At 43.6% G+C, this 22,159-nt stretch overlaps 1 protein-coding gene across 1 annotated transcript in view; it reads right to left on the bottom strand.

The window, feature by feature from the left end:
* The window catches only part of MYH11 (myosin heavy chain 11), a 101,302-nt gene that overhangs the window by 45,051 nt on the left and 34,092 nt on the right, over positions 1 to 22,159 (bottom strand). The window contains exons 4-5 of the mRNA XM_084640777.1: positions 11,135 to 11,162; positions 1,782 to 1,884 (exon numbers count right to left, since the gene is read on the bottom strand). Coding sequence (XP_084496903.1) covers positions 1,782 to 1,884; positions 11,135 to 11,162 — 131 coding nt within the window. The remainder of the gene's footprint in view (positions 1 to 1,781; positions 1,885 to 11,134; positions 11,163 to 22,159) is intronic.

Genomic DNA, 22,159 nt, shown 5'->3' with positions numbered 1-22,159 from the left:
GATATGTCTGCATAATAGGTATAGGAACAGCAAGGGCAGCACAAGCTTCCCCACGCTTGTTGTGTGCTGTGGATACTTATCTATCAAGGACTGGTAAGACTGTCTCATTCACATAGTCTAAACAGCCATCTAATGGTTCAACTTCCAGTCACTACCAACCTGAACTAAATTTTAACTGATGACCTGAAAAAGAAAAGTGCTTCATATTCTATTATCAAACCCCTGTCTGAGCCAGCCAGACCTGCATGTTGGGCCTAATGCTGCATTCCTGGTACGTGGAAATCTTACTGAAGCAGGCCCATTATGTCTGTGATGGAGTGACTATCCCCCACTCATCCTGTAAGGGGTTTAAGACAGGCCAGATGGGCCAATTAAAACAATAAGCAGCTGATTAAGTAAGTAGGATCAGCTGGACAGGAATAGGTGGGGCTTATAAAGCCCAGGAGCTGCTGGGGGGAAAGGTGGACACTGTGAGAAGAGAGGGAGGAATAAGTAGAGCTAGTACTCTTCCTAAGAAGAGGGAGGAGTCTGTTAGGAACTGGTAAGCCTAGGAAGAAAAGGGGCATCTTCAGTAGGAAGAAGCCTAGGGTTATGGCAGTGAGGCTATGAAGAGAGAAGGCACAGACTGCTGAGCTGAGGGAACCTAGGCTAGAACCTGGAAAAGACAATAGGACTGGATTCCCTGACTAGCCACTGGGTGGGGGGCACAGAGGCAGTGAGTGGAAAGACTGCCTAGGACTATTGAGGTGCTAAACCTCCCTGAAGGGGGGAACATGGGCATTAAGACAGCTGGAGGGCTGAGCCATGAAGAGATCACTAGGGTTCCTGAGGCTGAGAGAAGCTACAGGCAGACAGCAGAGACTGAGTGATGGTGTGCAAACCACAGATAGGAGGAATCTCAGCCTCCAGTATATCAGGAGGAGGTACCAGTCTGGCGGTGAGTGGTGCACCCTGTGACAGTGTCATAAATTTGAATTGCTACAGCTTTTATAAAATTGATGTTGGGTGAACTTTTCAAAAACCTAAAAATTGGATCAACTTCATTTCATCACACAGGTTTATGAAACATTCCTCCTCTTGTGTGAGGTAGGTAGGTTGGTTGACCTAACCCCTAGTGTAGATGCAGCTAAATCAACATGAATTCCTCCACTGAGCTAGCCTCTGCCTCTTTGGGTGGCGTAGATCCTCTACAGTGAGGGAAGAATCCTTCTGTTGCTGTTATGCTACAGAGATGTAGCTGGAATGCTGCGGCTGTGCTGCTGTAATGCTTGTAGGGTAGACATAGCCCTTATCACTTTGAAGATCACTGGGACATAGGCTCCCAGGTGCCTTGCTGCTTTTGATCTTGCTCAAATACTTTTCCCTAGTAGAGCTGAACAATACTATTTAATGGCTTTTCTACTTCTTTTTTTAGTTGCCAAGAGGCAAAGGTAGGGAAAATAGGGAACATAACTCCTTGTGAAGCTCATGCAGTCCATTCTAGGCTGTAAATAGATGATATCCCCATGGAAAGCTATGAATACTCTCTTCCAGCTCAGTACATTCTGACTTTGTGCCTAAAGGGATGCCAAACAAAGTTGTTGGTTTTTTTTCCATAAACATGAAACTGTGATTGTGTACTCTTAATATGTCAACTATTTGGCAAGACATGGAAGTAGCAAACATTTTGATCACTTAATTGACTTGCTGTTAACATAGCTGGCTAAGTACAGTCCTGATAAACTACAAGTTAAACAAAAAAGGAAAGCAGCAAGCTATTGAATATGGAAGAGGTCACTTACAGTGATACTGGTGTCCTTCTTGCCCTTATGCGAGGAAGCAACAAAAGCCAGGTATTGAATGACCTTCTTGGTATTTTCTGTTTTACCTGCACCAGATTCACCTCTGGGGGGAGGGGATTTAAAAGAGAAAAACACAGGTGACTCTTGGGTTCCCTCCATGATGTGATTAGGTATGTAGGGTAAATAGTAAGAGTGTGAATACTATACTAATCAAGTTCAGCATTCTACCCCAACCTGCCATCTCTTGCACACCCCACATTCTACCTGAATTCAGGATGCCATGAATGCAGTATGAGGGCCATAGCTTTGTTCTTTTTGTATCTTGACTGGCTATTGGTCCATTTAAGGTGATTCTAAGATGTCATGCATGTTTGAAAGACTGTTCTTCTCACTCTGGGAATATTTGAGCATTTATAAAGGGAAGGGGATAAGTCTGCAAATATTCTGAAGTGGGAAGGTGGGGGACTCAACAGCAGTGGCAAGAATCATTTGCACTCCATAGTTTATTTTAATCCTAGAGCTAATTGCTCAGATTTTTTAAAAATCTCAGATAATATGGGAATGATCTGACTCCCCGCAAAGACAGTGGTGAAACTCCCATTGAGCTTGGATCATACAGAGGCCAGGATCTAGCCTAATAAGATTGCTGTGTGCAACTCTCACAGAGGGCTCCTTGATGCGGGGAAACCCCAACTGATGCAGTTCTAGATAGTATAGCAACTGTGAATTGGTACAGTGGGGCTCTATTTCCACACTGACACTCTCAATGGATTTCCAGATCAAGTTTGTTTACGAATAAAATAATGTCCTTCTCCCCCGCCTCCCCCAACAACAGCAAAATCAGCCAAAAATTCAGGATGTGGAAGCCAAGCTGGGTTCTTTTGGACTCCCCAGCTTTGCCGCTAAATTTTTAATACATCTCTATAGCTCTGTTTTCAACACAGCTAAACAGATAAAAGTGAGGGGCACATCTGGCCCTGCAACTGAAACTTAGCTCACTTTACTGAGCATGTATGAGCCAGAAAAGAATCCAGCTCATTCTGCCCAGAGCTCTGCTGGGCTAACTGTCAAAAGCATCAGACATTTATCTTTTGCACTTGACTCTGAAATCAGACTGTTGGGAGCAGATCTGAATGAGAGGGTACCATTTTTACATAGTCACTTTTCAGAATTGAGCTACACTGTGAGCCCAACTATTCCTTCCCTACACCTAATGTTACTCTACCTTGCCTCTTCTAGATTTCTTTGGCCCTGGTCTCATTTTAATAAAAGGTAGTCTACACAGCAATCCTGGAGTGTAATGGCAGCTTGTGTAGACCTATCTGAGCTAGCTTTAATCTAGCTAGCTTGGGTACTGCCAGTGAAGATGTGGTGGCATGGGCTTCAGTGTGGGCAAGCCTGCCTAGAATCCTGAGTAACTACTTGACGTCAGCACAGGCCAGCCACCCCATGCTGCCACGGTCCGTTCTCCAGGACCTGTGACAGTACTTCACGAGCTAGGCTAAAACTAGTCTGGATGTATTTACATGAGCTGAGTCATAACCAGCGATATAACCTAAGGTGTCCCTTTGCGCTCCCCTGGCCATTTGAAAGGGCCTTAAAGTGGGTATGAATATAATTTAAACTCCCTCTAACGCCCCTTCACGCTACCAAACCAGCATCAAGGGATCTTAGGGCCCTGATTCTTATTTAGACGTTGTTTTTTGCATTAAGTGGGTTTACAAAAGCATATACAAACTCCCATTGACATTTAATCAGGTCCTTTGAAGTTGGACCTATTTCACTGCATCAATTATGGTTCTTTTCCTAATTAGGAAATATAACTTTTTCTGTACAATCCCTCCTATGGTAGGTACTCCATGATAAGTGTTCTTGTTTGCAGAAGTTTAACAAGATTAACAGGCTCCTTTTCACAGGACTAGGTTAGTTTGCACAATTTAGAAGACAGATCCCTCCTTGCATGGGCTTCAGAGTTGAAACATTTCCATGTTTTATTGATAAAAAATTAAGTGTCCTGGGAATGATTCCAAGCTAAGCACACCAATTTGAAATCTTCTGCATACAGACTTTTCAAACAAATCTACCTTACAACTTTGTCTTTTGGAAAAATAAAAAACTTTCTTCTAACAAGCCCTGAGCTTTGAACTATTTCATTTAGGAAAGGTTATTTGCAGTTCATCACTACGTGAACTGCATTTCCTCTCTCCCAGGGCAACAGTGCCCATCACTGGGCTTTCTCTTAAATCCCTGGGAGTATTACCATATATGGCATCATTTTACTTGTAATTATACTATGATACAGCAGCTCTCAAGTTACTTAACATTTTGCTCTGTGCTGTCTCCTTAACCCTTCTTTCTTCCAAGCTGGCTGAACACCATCCTGTTTTCTGCACATCAATTGTGAGGCTTATTTACTTTATTTTGAAGTGGACAATGAAAAGTTTAAATATGCTCCTAAATGTCAAATGCTTTTGCATGCAATAAAAAGATAAGATCAAAGCAGCAGGAAATGGAGTAAAGAGCTATTATAGATCAAGTCTGGTTATAAGAGATGCATCCTCCTATCAAGAGACTGTATCTAACATGCTGCACCTGATCTTTGCTAAAAGACCATGGAGATCAACAGGTCTGATGCGCTGCTATCCATTAAGCAAAATAGGTAGCATCTGTAATCTGAAGGGAACATCATAGTTTCAAGGTTTACAGTTGATCCCACTGATTAAACATCACAAGGTGTAAAAACTGATATCAAACTATGGAGGGCTAAAATGGCTTGGCCCAGATTCACCCGTTCCCACCACCCTCACCTCCCCAACCATCTAGGTATTTGTAGGGTGCCTTCTATGTTTTGCTTGTTCAATGTACTGAAATCTTGGTGGCCAGCATCTTGGATGGTGTCCTTTCTGGAACTACTGCCCTGTAGCACAATTTAGCCAAGCACTGGTCCTGCTGACCTGTCATGACATAGTACCCCAAAGAATCACCTTCCAAAACAACTGGTCCTGGGATGCCAAAAATATACTCCATTGCTGTGCCATGCCCTACGGTAGGTAAAGTAGTTGAAAGAAACTCTCTGGTACCACGTTTTCCGCCTGGGTCTCTATAATCTTCACTCCCCTTCCCAGCACCTGGTCACTATCTCCCCCAATATAGGTTTCCAGGTGGGGCTTTGTCTGACAAGCATCTTTTAGGGTTTTAGGATTGAACCCTATACAAGGTGTACTCCACAGCAGAGCCCCTGACCTCCCAGGAGGTGCCTGGCCCTCTCTTGTGGTGATCTATAAATCTCCGCATGTATTTCTGGATTGCTCACAATGGGAGATAGGATCCCATACTCCCACATGTCGGCCACTGCTCTTTGATCCTGGCCCTGAAGAACTAGACAGATTGGTCATGTATCTGAGACATTCTGAAAGCATAAATCCCACTTCTCTATAATAAAGAGGCAGCACAATAATTATAACTGCAAAGGTAGAAACCTCCTCAGAGTGGGTAATAAAAACCAAATAACACTTATCTCATGAGTCTGTGGACTACAAATGCAACATTTCATCTACCTACAATGCACATCTCCTACCCCACTTCCTTCCAATGAATTATTCTTGCCAAAGTAAAAGCATATTGCTGAGTTTAGAGGCCCTGTCTGTGAAAAGCAACCATTCTTTCCTTTGCTTAGGGGTGCTGAAATTTGTACCCTCTCTTAGCCACTCTTTACCAGTCCTTGTCTGGTTAAGGACTCAATAGGGGAATAAAAGCACACTACTGGCCCTGGTTCTCAGCTGCATTCCAGCCTTTCTACACTAGTCCAGCAGCCGGATTGCTCTGCACCCCCATGGCTGAGCATTACACTGGGCCTATACCTGGCTCTCAGAATCTAGCTGAACTGGTGTAACAGCTCTAAGCTACTGGCATAGGGTGAATGGGGATGTGGCTAGAGCTCTCTACATTCTGGATATTCTGGCCATGTGGAAAGCCTCCTGAAATAAGAGCAATCCCAGGGGCTGCTCTAAATTACACTGGGGGTGCTTGGCATGCTCCACACTCAAGGTACATCTTCGCTACCCGCTGGCTCGGTGGGTAGTGATCGATCTATCGTGTCTCATCTAGATGCGATAAATCAATCCCCGAATTGACGCCTGTACTCCACCTCGGCAGGAGGAGTAAGTGGAGTTGACAAGGGAGCCACCGCGGTCGACCCGCCACCCTGAGGATGGCCAGGTAACTCGAACCAAGATACTTTGACTTCAGCTACGCGAATAGCATAGTGGAAGTTGCATATCTTAGTTCAAACCCCACCCTAGTGTTGCCCAGGCCTGAGAATCTGAGAGGGGTGAGGGTAATGGAAAGCTCTTTATTCCATACTAGCAGTGACTCTGGAGAGGCTCCAAATTGGGCCCAGTGAGCCTACCGTGAAGTTTGCTCAGCATGTGTGCATGCTTGAAAGAGTCCATGCAGCCTCAGTTCAGCAGAAAGCTCTATCCCCTATTCTGGAGCTACACAAGGCGTCTGTATGGGAGAGAAGCCAGGCAGAGGCGTTTGCCTGCACTAGCTGTTGAATTGGCTTTGATGCCTGGTGTATGTCTGTGGTGCCTCTGGGGCTGCTGCACAGGGGATGGTAAAGAGGTCACAGCCCAGCCTCAGTCTCACCAGCTCTTCTGGGGATTAGCTGCCATTTCCTAAACTAGACTGAAGAACAATAGCTTATAATACATAAAAATAGAATTGAAAGTAACATGGCTTGAATTCTCATGGGGACCGTTCTAGTGGGCACCCAGTAGGGCTCTCAGTGGTTAAGAGCTCAACAATTTTTTTTTAATCTTGTTTTCCCAGGTTCATAACATCTAACACCATTACTTTTTTTAACTGAATTTTTTCATGTTTTGTCTCTACTTGAAGGGTGGGTGTGTCTTAAGTTTGAGCAAACTCCCTTCATCCAGTTGAGTTCTAGAACAGCAGGAGAAATTCTAACCATACTCTTTAGTCAAAATGACTAAACCTGATGCACTCAACTGCATATTGATGTTGGTTCTAGGTGCTTAACTCCCATGGAAATGACTCCCATTGAAATTAAAGGGAGTTAGGCACCTACTGGGATTTTCAAAAATGCCATGCCACACATCTCTATGTTCCTAAATACCTTAAAAAATCTGGCCCATGGTCCTTACTGAGGACTAGTGCCTTTGTTTAGGTTGGAGAAAAACTATAAGGGATTGGGAAATCACTTCTGAGCATGCTTATTAGGCAACCGCTATGAAATCCTACTCACTCTCTGTGACATCTGTGTACATTTGTCCCTTCCCATCCACTCTAACCAGTTAACTCAAACTGGAGCTGCTGCTGGGACAACTGGATGAGGGTGATTGTCCTGTAAAGATCTCTTTGAAACAAGCACAGCAAAATCCCCTCCACCCTATCCCTCCAATAAAAAAAAACCCAACAACCCTTTAGCATCAGAAGCAGCTCACAGGTGTGAAAAATACAGTAAATCTTTTTGTCCCAAGAATTTGCACTAAATTCTATAGATTCTAAACCTTCATTTACAGATACATAGGATACTATGCTTTCTCAGTATAAAGCTACAACCATTGCAATGTAAACCCATGTGCTACTACCTTTTAAACCCAGCCCTGCACAAAACAATCTTTAGCCAAACAGCAGAAGTAGTAACAAGTAGGTTCTCATCCGCTCTCTACCTAATGCCCCTAAATGAAGTGTGGGTACCAATTAGGGTTTGAAACTATTTCTGTCAGAACACTGTTAAGTAAAGGCATGGCTTCAATTTAAAACCAAAGAAATTATGCAATAATCCTTCTTTTGGTTGTGTGTGTACACACACACAGGTGTATATAACTTCTCTGATACAGCATTGTTGTTGGAACTTTATTACCTTTGCACTTCTTGAATTGTTGCACTTCAAAATGTGCAAATTTAAAAGTTGCTTTCACATATTTTTAGCCCTTAATATAATTTTATATATTGCAATCTGTCTGATCTACTTAATTTTAGCAGCTAGCAACATTAGTTAACAGTCTAGAAACTCCTCAGCACCACAGTTCTTTTCAACAAGTTGACTTAAAAACTTTTAAAGTTGTAAAAGCCAGAACCATTTACACACACTCAGAATCTGGATCTACAACTAACTGATTAAAAAAAAGAAACTGTCTGAGTGGGAATAGAGTAAGGAAGCCTGGTGATCCTGAGGTAACTGAACTGAATGCAGTAAGGAATGGATGCAAAGAAGGTAGCAGTTCAAATTCAGAATAGATTCACTTGCAAGATTCATTTATTTGCTCCACAAACATTTTGTCTCACGAACAAAGTGAATTGGGAGGAAGTATAATTCAGGAGTGTGGAGGAAAGCTAGAGAATCCTTGATTGTGCTGTTTTATCGCAACAAACAGCAGTTACTAAGATCAAAATGCAAGCAACAGGAAACAGCTGATGTGACTGCACAAGGATGTGCTCAAAGATTTGAGAGTGAAGTGTTAAGAAAGATGACAGCGAACAGAAGATTAGATACAAGTCAGCAGTATCCTAGAGCAGAGCTAAAAAGCAATTTGGGGCTGTAGTCAGAGAAGGCACTCACCACTGATCAGGGAAGGAAGAGTCCTTTTCTATAAGATCCTTCAGGAGTCTGCACCTTAAATAGTGTGTAGCCCATTGTACCTCAGTACCAGAATGATGGATTTGAAGGAGTTCAGAGAACAGAAATGGTTTGGTTGTTGGCCTGATGAGGAAAGTTTTAGAGCCCAACATGTAGAACTTGGTTTAAAAACGTGTGGGAACATGACACTTTGTATCCATTTAAAAGCTGTAAATAGCAAAGATGGAGAAGTTATTTAGAGTAGTATGAAGGAATATTACTAGTTGTGATGGGATGAAAATGAGACCTAAATGATAGGCAAGAAAGAGGATTTTGGAAGCAGTGTTTTGGATGTCTGAGCCAGCCCGGGCCCACCCTGTACCGGCAAGTACCTCCTTCCCCCTCCCCAGGATAACAGCGGCAGCCGGGGGCTCTGGCAGCGGTTTAAAGGGCCCTGGGCAGTAGCGGTGACTGGAGCCCTGGGCCCTTTAAATCGTCCCCAGAGCCCCACCACTGCTTCCCCCGGGCTCTGGTAGCAGGGCTCCGGGGATGGGGCTCTGGCTGCCACTACTGCCCCGGGCCCTTTAAATCATCCCCCAGGGCTCCGGTAGGCTCCGGAAAGTGGCGGCAGGGCTCCAGGAATGATTTAAAGGGCCCAGGGCTTGGCCGTGGCTACTGCCCCAAGCCCTTTAAATCTCCTCCCTAGCCCCACCGCTGCTACGCCAGGGCTCCGGTAGTGGGGCTCTGGCAGCAATTTAAAGGGCCTGGGGCTCCAGCCGCTGCTGATAACGCACTAGAAGTTACAGTTCTTCAAAAATATCTTAGCTTTCCTACTGCTTTTGAACTAAATGCAGCTATCAGGAGCTATGTACTGCTTTAAAGCAAAGGCAACGATCTTGCCAGCACACAAGAATTACTCTAAGCATCTGGAAAATCAGCTGCTGTAGTTGTAGAATGGCACAGAGAGGGCACAAATCAATTTGAGATCCAATAAAGAATCCATTTCCTTTCCATTGGGTTGTGTGAAATCTAACAACTTGATCCAACTTTGTCAGTCAGGATGAAGAAACATTAGATTTGCTGCACATACAGGACATGTACTATGACTTTCAGAAATGCAAGCCTTAACAAAAAGGCATGGCTTATTAAGAGATTTCTCCCATAAAAATGCAGACCTTCAAGAGTTAAAACAGGAAGAGATGAGACACAAATGGAAAAATAAACCTAAAGCACAAGAATGGAAGGAGCAAGTACCCATCATAAATTTAGGCTCTGTTAAAGTGACAAGTCTTGTCCTGGGAAAATGAAGTAAATGGACCGTTTATAGTGCCTCATTAATATTCTAAGCATTCTAGTCTCTTTTTTTAAAGACATCTAGGGCCACATTCTCAGCTGCTGTAAATCGGTGTTGCTCTACTGCAGTCTGTGCCAGTTGAGGGTCTGGCCCATAATTTTAGTCTTTCTTGGACATAGCATAAAACTGTTCCAATGAGTAATTCTCCTCACCTTCCAGGGTCTGAGGCACTGTGGGTCAATGCATTTTCTAAAACCAGGATCGAGGTACATGGTCAGACTCAAGAGATCACACGTTGACTGAGTGACCTCCCACAGAGAGGGTTTGAGTATGACTTCACTGTATGATCTTGACTTCCCTCCAGCTCCTAATATAATCACCATCTTTTGCAACTTATGATGATTTTTATTTATGAACCACATCCCTATCCCCACTCCCACTGAGACTAACTGGGTGCTGCCTAACAAACACAAAATCTAATGCAATAAAAACAACCAAAAACATTCTGACATTCAAGCAACTAAAGCCAATTGAGGGGCTGCACCCTGACAAAAGGGAGGAGGAGCAGCTCACAGATATGGAATCAAATCTAAAACACCTGTGCTTAAGTCTTAGCATGTTTTGTTAAACAGGGGCAAAGAACAAGCAGAGGGGTTGTAGAGTGCAGTATGTGCCACACAGTAAGGCCCACCTTCCAACCAAGGCTCAACCATCAAATCTCTAAAAGCAGGGGCTACCTGAGTGCAGACACTCATCAGGCCAAGGCTCAAAGAGGAGATTTTGAGAACAGCCAAGGCTTAGACCAATTGGAGCTTTTAAAAACTGTGTCAGCTCCAAGTCACGCTTCTACTCTCTAGGAAGGCAATGTAAAGAATGCAGAGCAGCTATACTATGGTCAGAGTCACTGAGCCCACTGAGTTAACATGCTGATGCATTCTGCATAGACTCCAAGCAACTGAGGAGCCCTGCTACTAAGGTTACTGGTGATCAAGCCTCAAGGGCTTGTGCTGTTCTTGGGAGTTCTTTTCAGGACAGATCCTGTTATAGCCAACACCAGTAGGGGGCAAAATCAACAAAAAAAACATGCATGCTACTCACATATCTCTGTACTGACACCTGACTTGGGACTTTCCATTAAGCTACCACGAGCAAAAAATGGAATGGACACTAGCAAACATCCATGAGTCTTTGTGTTCCTAAGGGTTTCCTAAACACAGAATTTACCCACCTACGCTCCTCACAAGTCCTTCTGTAAGCTCTGAATTTTCTGAACTTCAGAAGGTCATTGAAATTATTAGTGACATGTTTCCTCCTGCAAATACAACTGCTTTATAATTTGATCAATTTAAAAATAGTTAAACGCCTTTCACAGAAGGCAGGATCCAAAGCCCATGGATGATGAAGGGACTCTATCCACTGGCTTCAATGGGCTTTGAGTCAGGCCCTGAACCAAGATAAACATCAGATTCTACTTACGTGCACAGAATGGACTGGTCTTCTCGATCTGTGAATAAAGAGAAAAATCCATTAATTAAACAAGAAAAGTTGCACACTGACAGAGCTATTTGCATTGACCAAGAATTCTTTTGAACAAACAGGACCTGCCTGGACCTCCAAACTCTGATGATACAGTCAGTCAAAAATGTTGGGATCACATCTCGGGCAATCTGTCCTAGTGTTAAACTAAGTGCCCCTAACACCAGGATTCTGTACAAAAAGAACAAAAGGTTAAACATTCAAACACCTTTTTAAAATTTAATTAGAGATGAACTGTAATGAGGAGTCCAATGTGCACAGATGATACCCTCTAGAGGGGATCATAACACTGGAAAAGAGTTTGTACTACACTTACCCATAAAAGCCTCCTAACGAGACTAAGTGAATGACCCAATAGATAAGCCACTCAAAGCTAAAATGCTAGTAGATCAGTAGCTTTAGAAGCTGAAGCTCTGGCAGTATAGGAACTATAAAAGTTGGGAAGTGCAAGTAGCCTAAGTAAAGTGCTCTTTCAGTTCCACTGCAGCTCGAGAGGAGATTTCTACCATGAGTGATGAGGACTGTGAGGGAGTGGAAAAGCAGCAGAATGAATGGTAAAGGCTCTGGGGAAGGGCCAGGAAAATTATGCACAAGACTGAGGAGCATCAGGGAGCAGAGAAGACCATAGAAGGGGTTGAACAGGGAGCACAGAAGAGAGTTAAGAGTGATTTTAGGGGTTGGAAGTAACAGTAATAGTCTGGGCTAGGGCAAGAAGGGGATACTGAAAAGTATAAGAGAAAATGTCAAGGGTGCTTAGTAGGGCCAGAGGCAAATAGGGTAGTTGGAGAGGGCTTTACTCTACAACAAACCCTGGAAATCACCTATCCAAAGTTAATCCAAAAGAAACTGGGGCTAGGAGAAACCCCGAAGCAAAGTTAAAAAATGAAAACCACCCCGGTGGCAGTTGTGCCCAGGGAACCACCACAGTATCTGTACTGGACAAACCTGAACTTCAGATTTCACAAATGCAAACTGAAAAACAAACCAGAAGTGATCCCAAAGAAATGCAGTCTAGCATTTCAACAGCTTATCTGGGAAAACCTTATCTCAGCCTGATAAGGTAGCTAAGGAGTAATAAGATACAGTAGGAAGTGCTGAGTGTCCCTAGCTCTCAACAATTCAATTGAAGTTGTGTTGTACTGAGACCTCTCAAGATGTACTGATGAACTTACAGTTGGACCCTGATCCACCCTAATCGGAATACCAGAAACTCCCATTGTCTTCAACTGAAGTTACTGGTACCCCAAGGGGAAAGAATCAGGGCCCAGGGCCTGTCTTTGTCATATTTCAGTCTCCTACTCTTCTGCAACTGTTTAAAGATCGAACATCACATTTTAGCATTTTGTAGGGTTCCCATCTGCAGTTACCTGCGTTCTAGGATAAACATTCTGCCAACTTGTGAATGGGCATCATGTCATTAAAACAAATGCCCACAAAGTCTATTGACCCAAATATGACTGATATGTTTCCAGTCAGGAATATTGGAACAGCTATTCATTCTGACATTTAGAGCTCATAATTCAGGGGAGAGGTAATCATAAATATTCTCTGTGCTGAGTTACTTTTAAAAACTGAAAAATAACGTATAGGATCATGTTAGGCAAAATTCTGGAAACTATGAAACATGTCAGATGCTGTTGCTAGTCATTGGTGGCAAGAGTAATTACACTGAGGGCTCAACTCCCACTAGTCTTCTCTGTGGTAGACCCCCAAGAAACAAGCCAACTTCCTTGACAGATTTCACATGAGCTCTGGCTGTTGATTCTGAGCAGAATCCTCAAATACACCTCAAATCCCAATTTTGCTAAGAAGTAGGCCAAAGAATATTCATTGATCAGTTTCCACCATGTAGAAGTACAGCTATGGGGTGCATATTTCTCTGCAGCGGAGTCCAACAGAATTGCCTATATTGCCCTCAACATACCCATAACGCTTATAGCTCTGCAGTCAGACAATGGCTTTGATCAAATCTCATTCTTCAGGGCTTCTGCTATTTGCCCATAGGGGTCAGGTAAGAATTTTTTCCCCATGATACAGGTGTATTCTTTCCCCCTCCTCAACTCCCCCCCCCCCTTCCTTAGAAATACCTGAGATTGGCCACAGCTGCAGATAGGAACCCTGGGTAGGGCTGACTGGTTCTCTGAGGAGGTACAGAGACTTCTCTTTGTTACTTGCCTGGTTGGTGGGTCTTGCTCACATGCTCAGAATTAAACTGATGACCAGATGTGGGGTCATGAAGGAATTTTCCTCCAGGACAGATTGGCAGGGGCTTTTTTTTTTTTTTTTTGGCCTTCCTCTGCAGCATGGGGCTTGAGTCACCCACTAGGACCAGCTGGGCATCTCTCTCAGAATCAATTCCCTGGCATTTGCAGGGTCCTCAAACATTGCTGGCATCTTGACCTCTCTACCTGTGGCACACAACAGTTCAGTCTCTTGAGGACTGAAGTGCTCTAGTTTAACTAAAGTAATTGGGCTCAATATAGGGGTAACCAGATGAAATATAATGGCCTGTGATATACAAGAAGTCAGACACTAGATGATCTAAAGGTCTCTTCTGGCCTTAAGCTCTATGACTATTATTTTGTAGCACCCACTGGATCTGCCGCTCCCACTGGCTGGGAACTGCAGCCAATGGGAGATGTGGGGACAGCACCTGCGGGCGGAGGCAGTGCACAGAGCCACCTGCCGCGCCTCCATCTAGGAGCAGCTGAGACAGATTGCCATTTGTGGGGAGCCATCCAAGGTGAGTGGCCCCCAGATCTGGCACCCTGCGCCCCAAGCCACCTCCTGCACCCAAACTTACTCCCAGAGCCCACGCTCAGCACCTCGTCTCGTGCCCCAATCCCCTGCTGGCCCCACACCAACCAGACTATAACCGGCATTTCAATGAAGATTGAAAATGCTGGTTTATAGAGCTTTCCAATTGGTGAAGTGACAGATAAAATAGCTTTTACTGTATATACAGTACTATTCCAATTGCCCACAAAGTTTCTGTATAGAGTTTAACATGTCATTGGTTTAGCATCAAGGTAGGCCCCTATAATCAATGGACACTTCCTAATAAACTTAGGGCCAAATCCTAAAGTCTTTTCCCAGTTTCAATTGGTTCCTTATTCAGGCAAAACTCCCATTAAGGTCAATGGGAGTTTTGCCTAAGTAAAGGCTTCAAAATCTGACCTATAGAATTTACAGTAAAAATTTATAAGAGCCAGGTATGTTCACACTGAGTAGGACCTTTCTCTGTGAGTAGCCACTGATTTTAGGGGGAATGCTTGCAGAGTAACATACTGCTTAGCATGAGTTAGGATCTCTGAATCCGGTCATAAAACAGTAGCTTGCAGAAACAAAACATGATGATGAAATGCTCCAGTGCAACATAAAGCTATTTTAAAAATGAGAAATTGCTGAGACAAAATTAGTTTCTCAAAATCAAGAGGTTTTCCTGCTAACCATAGATTTGTGCTTTAATGCAAGGAAGTTATTTGTCAGATTCTACATCACTAGTTATAAGCAGTCAAATAACAAAATTACAGGATAAGGTGGATAGCAATTTTTAGATTCCTGAAGGTGTAGTACTCAATATTTTTAGAGACCTGTGACATTTTGATGGAATCATTTGACATTGCTAACAGAAACTGGCTTGTTTTAACTATGGGGAAATCCTGTTCTCATTTAGGAAGACAAATTATCATGCAATAAAAGTATATTTATAGGACTGTGTACCTAGTACATGAATCACTGTCTTCAAGACTTCTCTTTAAACACTACTTTAAACATTTTTTTAATCCTGTGACAGGGTTTCTAGCGTGTAACCTGAACTGTGGGACCGCTAAGCCCTCTGTCTCACCAACGTTGGCTCTGTCTTGCACTGTGATCCTGTTGGCAAGCTACAAACCTCTCACAGGTATTGTACACAGATATCCACAGTCAGGGACACACCCAACTGAGTTAGATGAATGCTTCTCCCAGCCACTCATGAACCAACAATAGAGAGGCTTCAGACAATTCTCCCCAGCCTTGCACCCTAGAACTATACCATCTTGCTCTAGTCAAAAGCCTGACCAGTGTAAGTTCATTACCCAGTCCGCCTCTCCCCCAATTTGGAGAGGATACACACAAACCTTTGTAAACTGAGCCAAAGACTTCAACAAAAACACTGTTTTAGATGAAATACAAAACAGATGTATTGACTACAGAAATATAGATTTTAAGTGATTATAAGTAGTAAGCATAGAGATTAAAGTTGGTTACCTAAGAAATAAATGTAAATTTGCAGTCTGAGTTCTATAATCTAAACATGACTTGAATCAAGCAGTTTCTCACCATGATAGATGGTACAAACAGGTCACAGATCTTCAGTACACAGGCTTTAACTCCCCTCCAGCCCAGGACAACCCTCCCTAGTTCAAAGTCTTTATCCTCCAGACATGTTTCCAAGTGTTGAGTTGTGGGGGGAATGAAGCAAGTCATGATATCACTTCCCCTCTTTTATAGTTTTTTCCAGCTTGCTGGAAAGATCTATGCTTCTGACACGGGGGTCTTCCCCCATTGGTAAAGCATTCTCCATTGTCTATGTGCTCTCTCTGAGAAGTCTTCTGGGATGGTCACTGGGAAAGTGAATTCCCTTTAATAGGCCATCAGCACATCTGACTACTCCATTTCTGTACCTGAAAGGTTGGTTGTGGGTGTCCCTACCTCACAACATAGTTCAGTAACACACACATGTAGCAAAAGTTCCTAATTTCACATACAATGATAGCACACACAATCCACTAGGACATTAATGTTCAACAGATGAAGTTTTTCAAAATGATACCTCGCAAGGCATACTTTGTACAAAACATATCAATTATATGACAGTGGTAAATATGGGGGTTCCAGGGTGTTGCTTTGAGGTACAGAGTGCTGCACATCCCCTTTAATTATGTAAGCTTTGCTACTAGGTTACCAACACGGAGTGCTAATTCATACCATATCTAATTAATCAAAGCTTTCTCTACTATATACATATTGTGACCGGGTTGGGCCAGATGGCTACGGGAGAGTGATAGAAGATAGATATATTAGCCCCAGGTTAAGTAGGTCCCTTTTCCCTGGGTAAGGTAACAGGGAAGGTTTTTGAAACAGAAAGGAAATTTATTGAAACAATTAAGGTAGTCAGGCTGATTAGAACACCTGCAGCCAATCAAGAAGCTGCTAGAATCAATTAAGGAAGGCTAATCAGGGCACCTGGGTTTAAAAAGGCTCTCACTCCAGTTAGTGAGGGGTGCTTAAGGAGCTGGGAGTGAGAGGACGTGCTGCTGGAGGACTGAGGAGTACAAGTGTTACAAGACATCAGGAGGAAGGTCTTGTTGTGAGGACAAAGAAGGTGTTGGGAGGAGGCCATGGGGAAGTAGCCCAGGGAATTGTAGCTGTCGCACAGCTGTTCCAGAAGGCACTCTATACAGCTGCAGTCCACAGGGCCCTAGGCTGCAACCCGGGGTAGAGGGTGGGCCCAGGTTCCCCCCAAACCTCCCAACTCCTGATCCAACACAGGAGGTTCCACCAGAGGGGAAGGTATCTAGACTGTTCCCTGACCCACATGATGGATCAGCAAAGACTATAGGGATTGTTCTTACTCTTTTTTTCCCCCATGCTGGCCAGTGATAAGGTTATCTGATTGTATGGCAGATTTGAGCCATGAAAGTGGCCAAACTGGGGGCTACTGTGAATCTCTGAGGCAAGCAAAATCCACCAATAAGCACAGGACCCACCAAGGTAGACGAGGAACTTCATCACAATATATATAAAAATGTGGCAAAATAGGGTGAATTTAGCCTCTTAAGTTTGTACGATTCTAAACCGACTTCCATATCACAAATCTAGAAATGGTTGTGGTTGATTCTACTTTATCATAAAATGATATTAAGAGCCTGCTCCCATTCCTTCAATGGTGTAGGATCAGATCCTACAACAATAAGTCCTTTTCTTCATTGAATACTCATGCTGTAAGTAGCGTACTTTAAAAGCTTTAGTTTGTACATTGGTACAAACTAAATAGCTACATTTATTTTACTAAGAAGTGGGTTACTAGAAGGTAATATGATAGGGTGGACTAAAATTTCTAAGTAGGGCTGAGTTGGATTTCTTTTAAGTTGGAGATAGAATTTTTGCTAAAAATAGACTTGTTGTGCATAAACCAAAGCATTTGGTATGTATTGATGATCGCACCATAAAGCCATAAATACCCTAAAGAAAACAGAACAGTAACTCCTAGATACAGAGCTTCCAATGGAATTTCTGAGCCCAGGGGACATGAGAAAATACTCGGATGGGATAAGGCAGCCCAAGATTTTCTAACCACTTCTCTTTTCTTATCCATTTCTGCTTTTGTTCTTCTCCCCATTTTCCCTTCTCTTTCAATCCTTTCAACTGCTAAACAGCAGTACTTAATTCCACCTTTTAGTGGTGCCCTGCTCTCAGTAAAGACTGTGTCCCTCACTCACCATTGACCGTTCCCTCTGCTCTCTCGATACTGTAATAATCATGGTTGATAACAGTAGTGTCTGAGGGCCACCAAGAGTGGGCCCCATTGTGCTAGAATAGCAGATTATCCCTTCCACAGAGAGTTTATGGTCTAAATAGACAAGACGGACACAGGCTGGGGGAAGGGGTAGAACACACCAGCTGAGTGAACAATGTGTGATGGCAGCAAACATCATGTTAGTTCCACAGTAATTTGGGTGGGTAGGTGGAGGGGGTTAGTAAGGAGGAGATAAGCTAAATACACATAGAAAGGAAGGGGGTATGGGGCAACAAAGAAGAAGGTGAAGAGGGTCAAGTAGGTGAAGAGACTGAGGCAGAGAGTTGGAGCAAGCAGCTACTCAGCACAGGGCAGAGACCAGTCCAGTCAAAACTGTAGAAAGTTCTCAATGTCTAGAGGCCCTTGCTTTGGCTGCTTCTGCATCTGCCAGCCAAAGATTTTGGCTGGGTCCTCTCAATGGTTTTCCACTAAGACTGCCTGTGTGTGGGGGAGCAGGGTGGGAGAGACACCACCTGGGTCCCAGTGTCCCCAGAGTGTGTGTGGGGTCTTGCACCTGGGGGTGCAGCAGTCCCTGCTTTGACTGCTTCTGCATCTACCAGCTGGAGTCTGGCTGACCCAAACAGACTGTAACCTCTGGGTGTTCTTTTACTGCCCTGACGGACATCAGCAGAAATGTCCTGAGTTCCCACCTCTGCTCTGGGTGTAATTTTATGTGTCAATCGGAGAGTACAAAATGAAGCAGAGACCATACAGCAGCTCAGGCTTCTCAGAGGCACACCCTATAAGCTAGCATTGGTGTGTATGTCACCACCTGAGTTGGAATGTTGTGAGAAGAGACTTATTGGCATTGAGGGGAACTTGCATAAGGCACCCATAGAATCCTGTTCACTCACATGCACTGGCCCCCAGGGTTTATCCCCATCTTCCCCTCCTCCCACCTGGCAGCCATACAAAGTCATTAGGCTTTCAGCTCCATCTCATTGACCCATGCATTCTCTGAATCCTGCTAATCCTCTTACTGACAAACTAATTGGGAACATGCATGAACAGAGGTTTCCAAAGATACTTTATACCAATAGATTGCAGATCAGCTGTTCTAACAAATGGCAAAAGTTAAGGATGAACGAAGTGAGTCATCACTGTTAAGTCTGTTAAGAGTCATCCTTTTGTTTGAATTAATGGTCAGACCCCAACATGTCTTGTCCTTCAAATAATGTCTCATTTAGTTTTTAGAATTATCCACTTTGGTTGCTATTTCTGCCGCGGATAGCAAGCAGGGCCGTCCTTAGGCATATGCGGCTGCATAGGGCACCTGAAAATTTGGGACAGTACTTCATGCATCCGATGAAGTGAGCTGTAGCTCACAAAAGCTTATGCTCAAATAAATCTGTTAGTCTCTAAGGTGCCACAAGTACTCCTTTTCTTACTGGGTCTTAGTGTCTACCCTCCCGCCTCTTCCTATCCCTGTTCTGACCCTTCCTGCAGGCTCCCACCACAACTGGCTGCTGCAGCCTGGTGAGTCTTCCTCCAGAGGGGATCTAGTAACTTAAAAGTGAAAAAGCCTGCCAGACTTATTAGCACAACAGTGAAACTGTTAAAGAGCCATTTCAGAGTAACAGCCATGTTAAGTGGTAATGAAGCCATTTAACAGGCATTTGCCAACCCCCAGGTATATACTGTCAGTTTCTGAATTTACTGACAAAAACAGTGGTGCATTACTACAATATTTACTCAGAACATGTTAGTCTACAGGACCTTGGTTTAAAATTTACTTTAAAAATATTTAATTAGTGAGTTGGCGAAGATTATAAAATAACATCTCTAAAAAATCCTTGCATAGATTTTTAGATGCACAATCATCTGTAGCCTTAAATGCCTGGATCTTCAGACATATAGTTTTGTAAATAAATCCTTCAAAAGACCACCCTTATCTAAAATACACATTTTAATTACTATAATTAAAAACAAACTTGCTTCCAAAGTTTTCCTGTCCTTTCTGTCCATCCCTTTCTTTTTTCACCCCCCCTACCCCCCGCCTCCCAACCCCACCCAGTGAAGAGAGCCCTTAAAGGGACAACACCCGTTTCCTTCCAGATAGCTGGACAAAGAGTTTCCCTTTCTTTACTTCTGACTATCTGATGAATTAGTTTTAAGAGAAGTCTCCAGCAAAATCAGTACCTAGTAAGATATAAACTCCTTTGTTATGCCTAAAATCTTTGGAAACATATTTTTTAAAAAGAAAAGGAGTACTTGTGGCACCTTAGAGACTAACAAATTTATTTGCGCATAAATAAATGCTACAGCTCACTTTGGTGAAATTTCATAAACATGTCTATTGTTATGGAGATCACACGACGTAAATTAGTGTTCCCTTTTTCTAAAAACAATGAAAAGTGTTATGAACACAGGAAAAGTCTGTGACTGATTAATTTAAAATAATGTCTTTGTTTCAGTGAGTTAAATATGTAGTAATCTGGAATGATTACTTTATGAAGGTTTAAGAGTACATTTAAAATATAAAACCATCTTAGCAATACAAATTAAGAAAATGTAAAACAGAGAAGAGCTGCACCATGTATCCCATACTATTCAGCAAGACAGCTGACTCGCCCTTACTACAAAGTTTTTGAAAATAAATCTCTGACAAACCTCAGGGCATATTAAAAAAACAAACAAACAAAAAAAACAAAAAAAAACCCAACAACCTGTGATGGACATTTTTTTTATTCCCAAATTCAGTACTTTTAATTAGGTTCCTTCTGCATGTCCAGTCTTCACCATCTGGCATGCAGTGGAAAACATGCTTCATTTGCTTTAGAAAGAAATTGCAGGAGAGTGGTTCCTTCCTCCCTACCCCCTCAATATCATTTGCTTCATGTTGGTTCAGGGATTTGGCTGGAAGAGGGTGAGCAGGGTGGGGGAGGGAAGAGAGTGGGGAGACAGTGGGGAGAGGGCAGGGCCTGGGTGGGGTGGGGTGGAGGCCTGGGGTGGAGCAGGAGTGGAGTATGGGAGGGGCTGCAGGCAGAAGCGGTGGGCTGGGGATCTAGCCTCCCCAAGCGGCAACTTCGCTCATCACCCATGACAGTAGGTAAGAGCGAGTCGGCTCCCACGCACCCAGTGCGCACTGCAATCTCCTTAGGTAGGGGTCATATTCTGCTGCCTCGTCCTCCTTCCCCCCCCCCCCCCCCAGGGCTGCCATCGGGCATAGGGGCGTAGGGCCCAAAAAATCCAAAGGTCAGCCCTGATAGCAAGAGTACTTATACTCACTGCCCTGTTGTGAGAATACTTATACATGTGCTTAATTTTACTTATGCAAGTACTTAAAATACATATGTGTTTCCAGGATCTGGGCCTGTGTTTTTTTTTTAAAAAATCCAAAATATTTCTTCCAGGGCCCAATGGCCTTTTGGTTCATAGCCCTTTGTTCTTGGATTTGACATTAACTCAAATAATCTTGCTATAACCATCCTCGGTATTCCCTTCAGAATTGTGGGGACTTTATTTAAGTCTTAGTCTCCCCCCCCCCCCCCCGAGCAAATACAGATCCAATTTTGTGCCCTAAAACAGAGGTCTCCAAACTGTGTAGTGTGCCCCCGTCAGGGGGTGCAGAGGAGTGTGTGCGTGCTGGGGCCTGGGCCAGCCCTTATGGGAGCATCACAGTGCCACCCAGCTCCGCTCCTGGCCCTGGCTCTTGGTCCTGGCTGTCGGCCCCATGCCTGGGGCTCCGGCCCCACACCCCAGTTGTGGCTCCAGCCTCAGCCCCCTTACCCCGTCCCCATCCCCCCGGAGCTGTGGCTCGGCTCTGGGGGGTGGGTGGGTGTGTATGTGTGCACAAAGACAGGGATAAGGGGAGGGCACAAGGTAAAAAGTTTGGGGACTACTGCCCTAAAATCATCTCCACCCCTACCAGTCTTTCTGAAAACCCAAGTTGCTTTCTCTAGAAGCTACTGAGCTGTTTTATTGATATGCCTTCAGTCTGCTTGTAACTCTTGTGTGCCCCAAGGATCTCAATAGACCAGCTAGTTCTGCCTAATCACAAACATGATCTGATGGTTTTTCACAAGGAAGCAGCAAGTTGGCAGCTTTACCATAAAAGGAGAAAACCGACTGAAGCTGTGATCAGACATTGGCTTCTTTACATTTATACTGGCTACACTGCCTAAAGGGGATGTGTCTGATGCAGTCCCATGAAAGTCACAGCAGGAAGATGGCTTTTCATCTGCAGCCCCCTTTCACCATTTTAACTTGTATGAATCTAATAAAAACTTTAAAGGTGCAGGTTCTCTCCCTCCCTCTTCCCCCACTTATTAACTAGTTTATTTTCTTTCATTATTTTTAACCCAAGCTTTCCAAGCAATACAGTTTTTAAAACTGTTTATTTCATGGCTTTTTACATCAATGAAACAAGGTTCCGGAGTTGGCAGGAGGCTGTAATAGATTCT

The sequence above is a fragment of the Lepidochelys olivacea genome (assembly GCF_965140295.1).
Source record: "Lepidochelys olivacea isolate rLepOli2 genome assembly, chromosome: 10".
Lineage (NCBI taxonomy): Eukaryota > Metazoa > Chordata > Testudines > Cheloniidae > Lepidochelys > Lepidochelys olivacea.
Note: the sequence above shows the minus strand (reverse complement) of the source record. Positions and strands in the feature narration are given on the sequence as shown.